At 37.5% G+C, this 6,839-nt stretch overlaps 1 protein-coding gene across 1 annotated transcript in view; it reads left to right on the top strand.

The window, feature by feature from the left end:
- Ireb2 (iron responsive element binding protein 2) overlaps positions 1-6,823 on the top strand; it is a 50,926-nt gene extending 44,103 nt beyond the window's left edge. Inside the window, exons 18-22 of the mRNA XM_010619470.3 lie at positions 172-314; positions 3,102-3,249; positions 3,334-3,456; positions 5,186-5,371; positions 6,246-6,823. Coding sequence (XP_010617772.1) covers positions 172-314; positions 3,102-3,249; positions 3,334-3,456; positions 5,186-5,371; positions 6,246-6,356 — 711 coding nt within the window. The 3' untranslated portion in view covers positions 6,357-6,823. The remainder of the gene's footprint in view (positions 1-171; positions 315-3,101; positions 3,250-3,333; positions 3,457-5,185; positions 5,372-6,245) is intronic.
- The last annotated feature ends 16 nt before the right edge of the window (positions 6,824-6,839 follow it).

Genomic DNA, 6,839 nt, shown 5'->3' with positions numbered 1-6,839 from the left:
TTTTTTTTTTTTTTTTTTTTTTTTTTGGTACCAGGGGTCAAACTTGGGGGTCCAGAACCACTAAGCTAAATCCCCAACCCTCATTATGGCTGAGTAGTAGTACTCCATTTTATGAAAAAAAACTACATCTTTATCCAGTCTCCTTAAACACTTTGAACTTTTATTTTGCAGACCAAAGAGGCAGTCTCCCTCCAGCCCATTGAAAATGCCCACGTCTTGCTACATTTGGGAGACGCTGTTACGACAGATCACATATCGCCGGCTGGAAGCATTGCTAGGAGTAGTGCTGCTGCCAAGTATTTGACAAACAGAGGGTACGTGTATGTGGTTTTGAGGCGACCTTGCTTCACCTTTCTCACTAGTTAAAGGGCTTCTGCTGCTGCTCATGTTGCTTTATCCAGTAAATGAATGCCACCTTAGATGTCTGATAGTGTACAGATATTCTTTGTACATTTCTGTATATCTTGGCTTGTAGAGCCTTAAAATCTTTTTGTACACCTTATGTAGTAGTGTAATTTTTGCTTATTGTACGGTACAGTACAATACTGTAGTTTTATGTTCTGTTATACAGTATAATACGCATGGAAAAGTTATGCCAATAAAGCAAACTCATCAAATTGGAGTTTTCTTTGTTCTGAATATTATAATGTGCATAAAGTATACAATTCCTCATTTAGTGACCAATTCAGTTAACAACCTAGTTGTGGGAACAAAATTTGGTCATTAAAAGAGGAGTGTCTGTTTAACTTGAGCCAGAACTGGAGCACCTGTAACAGTCTTGTCTTGTAACTTTAGAAACTGAAGTTGCTATTTTATATTGAGCCTTACAGTCTAAACAAAACAACTGATTAGATACAGGGTTTTTCTTTTTCAATGATACGTTATTGAAAAATGAGCTTTTGATACACCAAATGAAGTCTGGTCATTGGGTTTTAACTAGCTTCTCATTCTGTTATGGGCTGTAAAATGCTCACTCGTAAGGCCATGGTTGATGTATATCGAGTCAGCTTCTGTACTTTTTTGTCAGTTGAAATTTTTATTATTTTTATTAGTACATCTTTGCAGTACATAATTGTTACATTGAGTGTTAGTACAGGTATAGAACACATCTTAATTCTTTTTATTTCTCCCTCCTTCTCCCCCCACCAACTTCTGTTGAGCCTAAAATTTTATGGTAATAATATGAATAAGTGCCATTTGTATAGGAAGATAAATCTAAAGCTAGGGTTTATTTCATTTCTATGTTCTAGTAACTGTTTTGATATAAGACATAGTGAAGGCAAAATTTGCCTTACTAATGCTTGATTAGCCTTTGGTATTTAAGCAATTCAAATGATTGAATTTTTCATTATAATTATAAATCAGGGCTATAGAGTTTGATTCAACATGTAATACTACATATTTCATAGCTTATTACAGGGTGGTTAAAAAATTAAATTTTCTAATTTTTTTGGTTGTGATTTCTGTCTTGGTCATAATTGTGACACAGCTTTCCAAAAGAAAATGAATTACCACTTCTCTCAAGTGCTCAATTTTTATGTTTGTTGTAATTTCTTGAGCACATTTAATCCAGTAGTTATCAGCTAGAGTTTTCTAAAAATAGATACCCAAACCCCCACCCCTCCTGACCTAAATAAAGTTTAATTGTACAGATGTAGAGTATTGTTGCCTCTGCCTGAAAGACTAAATGAGAGGCTGATAAAAATCATTTCTTGATTGTGTGTGTGTGTGTGTGTGTGTATACCAGGATTAAACTCGGGTCCTTGTGCTTGCAAGGCAAGCAGCGGCACCACTGAACTAAATCCCCAACCCAGTTATTGATATTAAGATACTTCTGTTCCTTTGTTTCTTATCCCTTAAAAAAAGTCATTGATATATTTAACCCAGGGGGGATGAACATCCTTAGCACTGAGTGTGGTTCCTGAATACCATTTCCCAGTGCAGACCACCAGCACTACTTAGAAAAAGGATTGCTTCCGGATCTGGGACTGGAAATGTGTGTGTAGCATAATTCAAGACTCCTTAAGCCCAAAGGAGGAGAGCCACAGGGCACCACCAAGCTCTGTCTGGAGGGCTCATGAGCTGACTTGAATTTGTCACTGCTCATAGGTGGGACATGTTGAACATCAATAGGAATAATAGTGGAACGGGCTGAAACATAATAGATACAATAAAAAAAAAATCCAGGGTTCATTTGATCCTGAAAGGAAAAAAAGCAGAGGTTAACCATTTTTGATACCTTTCCCAGATGGTAGAGAAGTAGCTCATTATTTGGAACACTGGCAATCAAATCAAATCTTTTTTTTTTTTTTAAAGCAAATCAAATCTTTAACCAGCTGTTTTTGTATGGAATGTGCATCAGTTAAACCAAATCACTCAAAGGAAAGTTTGTCTTTATAGAAGTTTTCCAGCCAGAAAATTTAGAGAGAATGATTGAATTAGAGTATTATAGCATTCTCTAATGAAATAATAAATTAAACAATGATAAGCAGTCACTGCTAACATTCCAAGAAAAGACAGTTGTATGACACATGCCTCCCAACGGAAGTACATAAAACTGCTAAGCATTGTTGCTAGAAATGTAAAAACCTAAATCTTATTAAGTCACTGGATCTGATATCTAATTCACAACAAGGTAAGAAGACAGCAAACCCTATTGAAAGATAGCCTGGGGATACAGTCAACACAATTTACCATAGGCAAAGAAGACTAAAACACATGCCTTACCTGGGTATGGTGGCACTCACCTAAAACCCCAGCACTCTGGAGAATGAGGGAATGGATTGCACATTCAAGCCCAGCCTGGGCAACTCAGCAACTTAACGAGACTCAGTCTCAAAATGTTTTTAAAAGGGTCAGGTCCATAGCTCAGTGTGAAGGTTTTAGGTTCAATCCCTATGAGCCCACCCCCACCCCCAAGTATGGAAAAATTAGGGACATTTGTTTGTCAACTGGCTGATATTTAAATATGATATCTAAATTCTGCCTCAATTTTACATTTACAGGGTTGACTATAGAAGAAAGAGTATCCTTGAATATAGTGTAGCACTGTCATTATTTTCCACCTGGAATGAAAACTGATTTTTATAACTTTCTTTTAGCCTTACCCCTCGTGAATTCAACTCTTATGGAGCCCGAAGAGGTAATGATGCAGTGATGACAAGAGGCACTTTTGCAAACATCAAGCTTTTTAATAAGTTCATTGGAAAGCCAGCTCCAAAAACAATTCATTTTCCATCAGGACAGACGGTAAAGATGTATATAAAGTATTCAAGCAGTTGATCTCTTGATCAAAATGTATATTGAAGAATTTTGTATCTGTTTAATCTACAGCTAGATGTATTTGAAGCTGCAGAGCTGTATCAGAAAGAAGGCATCCCACTGATTATTCTAGCAGGAAAGAAGTATGGTTCAGGAAATTCAAGAGACTGGGCTGCCAAAGGACCCTATTTACTGGTTTTTGTTTTTTTTTTTTTTTTTTTTTTTTTTTTTTTTTTTTGGTAAGTATGGATTCTTAATAATACTCCTTTTTATCAGCAATAGCCTGTCCAAGTTTACTTACTTGTATTTTTTTATGTTTTGGTTTTGAGTTTGTTTGTTTGTGACAGGATCTTGCTAGGCAGCCCAGGCTGGCCTCAAACTTTTGTCGGTCTTCCTGCCTTAGCGTCCCAAGAGCTAGGATTACAGACACGCGCCACCACATTTGACATTTTTTTATGATTTGCATCTTTACTTTATGAGTTTCGTTTTTATTATCTTGAATGGTATTTTGTACTCGTCTATTTGCATGTTATACTCTGGATGTGAGTCAACCTAATTCTTTCCTTATGTGTGGAAGTCAGTATTATGGATGGAAAGGGAATTCTCTCTTTTAATTTCCTGATTTGCTCCATTGGAAATTAAGAGACTTAAAGTTTTACACCCCCCCATAGGACCTGATAGTGCCACTTCTCTCCAGAGTGTCTCTCTGTCTTGGGTGGACAGACAGTCTGCTGTGGAGTTACATCCCAGATAATGTTGCATTCTGTGTTGTAGGAGGGGACTGTTGTGAAGCTGTCTAGCAGTGATCCTTAGCTGTCTGTCCAGTTAGACACTGAAAAACTGAATGTAGGCTGGATCTTTTCAGTTAGGGCCTCACTGTAGACAATGGGATTATAAGCTGCTTTCCCCTTCGGACACCTGTCATACTGTTCACATTTGCTTTGAGGCCATTTAGTCTCTTGAAGGAGGCACACTCACAGTGTCAGCTCGGTCTCAACTTCCAATCTGGTGTTCTTAATCCTGTGTTCTTCAGGCTGGTAAAGCATGTGTCTTGGTCCCCGGGGAGCAAAAACTGTTCCTTACCTGGTATAGGTGATATTTACCTATATAAAATACAGATAAATAGTGCATAAATACACAGTATATAGATTAAAAGTTTGAAGGGATTGGTGAGGAAGATGAAGTGATTAAGGAAGAAAAATGCATCTTAAAAGGCACCTTAGACAATAGCAGAAGAGTTGTGAATCATAGGTCAAGAACCTCTGTAGCTCATTTTTCTCCAGGGAATGAACATTAGTTTTCAGGACTGGAGGCTGAGCTAAGGGTCTCACCAACCTGTATAGACTCCTAACCAGAACGCCCAGTGCTCCATGAGTCTGGAAGCTTTCCTGGGTTCTGCGTTGCACATTGACCCACAACTTACTGAAACCACTCTCCAATTTCAGTTCATCATTCTGCAGTTTCAACAGTTTGCTAAGTCAGTTCCTGTTTGTATTTACTAAATACTTAACACAATTTTTTCGCCCTGTTTATTTTGTTGCTGTGGGTTTGTATCTTCTTTTTCTTCAAGTATTACCTTAAGATAAATTGTTGGTTAACATATGCTGGACTAACTGTGAGTCATTTGAGGGTGAAACAGCTGCCCCACTTACCCAGCTCCTGTGTGGTGGGCTTGGGCAGCTCTGGGCCCTGGAGTGACTAGGGGGAGGCAGGGGAGGAGACAACAACACAGGAAGCTCTTTAAAAACACAGAAGTCACCTATGAATGGATTATGTAAATGTTATTGATACAACATTGACCAAAGTATAGGGTATTAGATAAATGTATTCTGAAAATCCAAAGTAGATGTTTTTCCTTTTAAAATGCTCAATAAATCCACTTTTCAGAAGTGATTAGAGGAAATAAAATACATATATGTTGCAGGGTGTAAAAGCTGTTTTGGCTGAAAGTTATGAAAAAATACATAAAGATCACTTGATCGGAATTGGCATAGCTCCACTTCAGTTCCTTCCGGGAGAAAGTGCAGACATCCTGGGCCTTTCTGGCAGAGAGACGTTTTCTTTAACGTTTCCTGAAGAACTGTCTCCTGGAATTACATTAACTATAAAGGTATCTCTAAAATTCTCATATGTGATTGTGCACTCTTTGCTCAAATAGATGGTTGTAAATTGACTAAAGATGGTTAAAAATTACATACTTACATTAGTTTTAAAAAGTTGTAGTTTGAGATGGCCCTGTTGCCTGTGTACTGTGATGTTATACAGCTCATGTTCTCTGAGGTGAAGTAAAGAGAACTGAATTCTTAGTGCAGGAGAAAAATGTGGAGGGGCATCTTGACTAATTGCACAGGCTAGTTCTCTCATACTGGTTCTCAGCTCTTTCTGTTTTAACCCAAGGGCGTACTCCAAAGAGCAGGCAAAAGCTGAGCATTCAAGGTTAGAGTGAGACAACTAAGGGAAAAAAGGAAGAATGGCAAAAATGAGGCCCAATTAATATTTAATGTAAAATGAATGTGAATAGTGACTAGTAACTCAGATAATAATTCAAAATCTAAATCCTTTGTGTGTTCTATATAGTATAATATTTCTCATTTAAAATTAGAGATAAAAATACCTCTCTTTAGCTGGACGTGGTAGCACATGCCTGTAATCCCAGCTCTCAGGAGGCCAAGGCAGGAGGATCGCTTTGAATTCGAGACCAGCCTGGGCTACATAGTGAGTTCCAGGTCAGTCTCAACTACATAGTAAGACCCTGTCTCAAAAAAACCTTTTTCTACTTAACTGTAAAGCCCTTGGTCAGGTATCTCAGGTGCTTTTCAGGCAGCAAAAGAGCTTCAGGCAGTCAGAATTTAAGAAATTAGAACCAGGAAAATCAGAGAAAATATATGGCAGTTAGTCATTGAATATGAACATAGATATCTTAACCAGTAAGTAACACTTAGAAGATTTTACCCCTCATATGAGATGTTTTTGTTTGTTTAAAGACAAGTACTGGAAAAGTATTCAGCGTGATTGCTTCATTTGAAAATGATGTGGAAATAACACTGTACAAACACAGAGGATTATTAAACTTTGTGGCACGGAAATTCTCCTAGTATCTGCTGGCCATGGATCTTCAGAAACTTAACTTCAAAGCCTTCTGTGCTGGACCAGGAATCCTGGCATGGAGCTGCAGTGGTCCAGTGCACTCACCTCTGTCATCCTTGGTGTAAATGATTATGAATCACAGTAGTGACTGCAATGAAATCTTCTTGATCTTAAATCATACAAGAATGGTGCTATTAACATTGCTAAAATCAACGTGTGACGTGTGTTGTGGAAGAAACCTGTAAGTATGGGTGGGTAGGGATATTTTATCAGACCATTTTGTAAATAAAGGCAGAATTTGAACTTGTGTTGAAGATTCTTACATGAATAACATTGTTTGTTTAGTTTTGCACCTATAAAACTGTACTACTGTTTGTTGGTTGAAGAGTAGCAGATTGAAAAATAAGAAGCCAGAGTAGATTTAAATTGTGGAAGTTAGAATCTGGTTTATAAATGGATTTTTTTTTTTTTTTTTTTTTTTTTCCCGGGGT

The sequence above is a fragment of the Fukomys damarensis genome, unplaced genomic scaffold, assembly GCF_012274545.1.
Source record: "Fukomys damarensis isolate Sample0158 unplaced genomic scaffold, DMR_v1.0_HiC HiC_scaffold_25, whole genome shotgun sequence".
NCBI lineage: Eukaryota > Metazoa > Chordata > Mammalia > Rodentia > Bathyergidae > Fukomys > Fukomys damarensis.
This window is presented reverse-complemented; position numbering and strand designations above follow the sequence as displayed.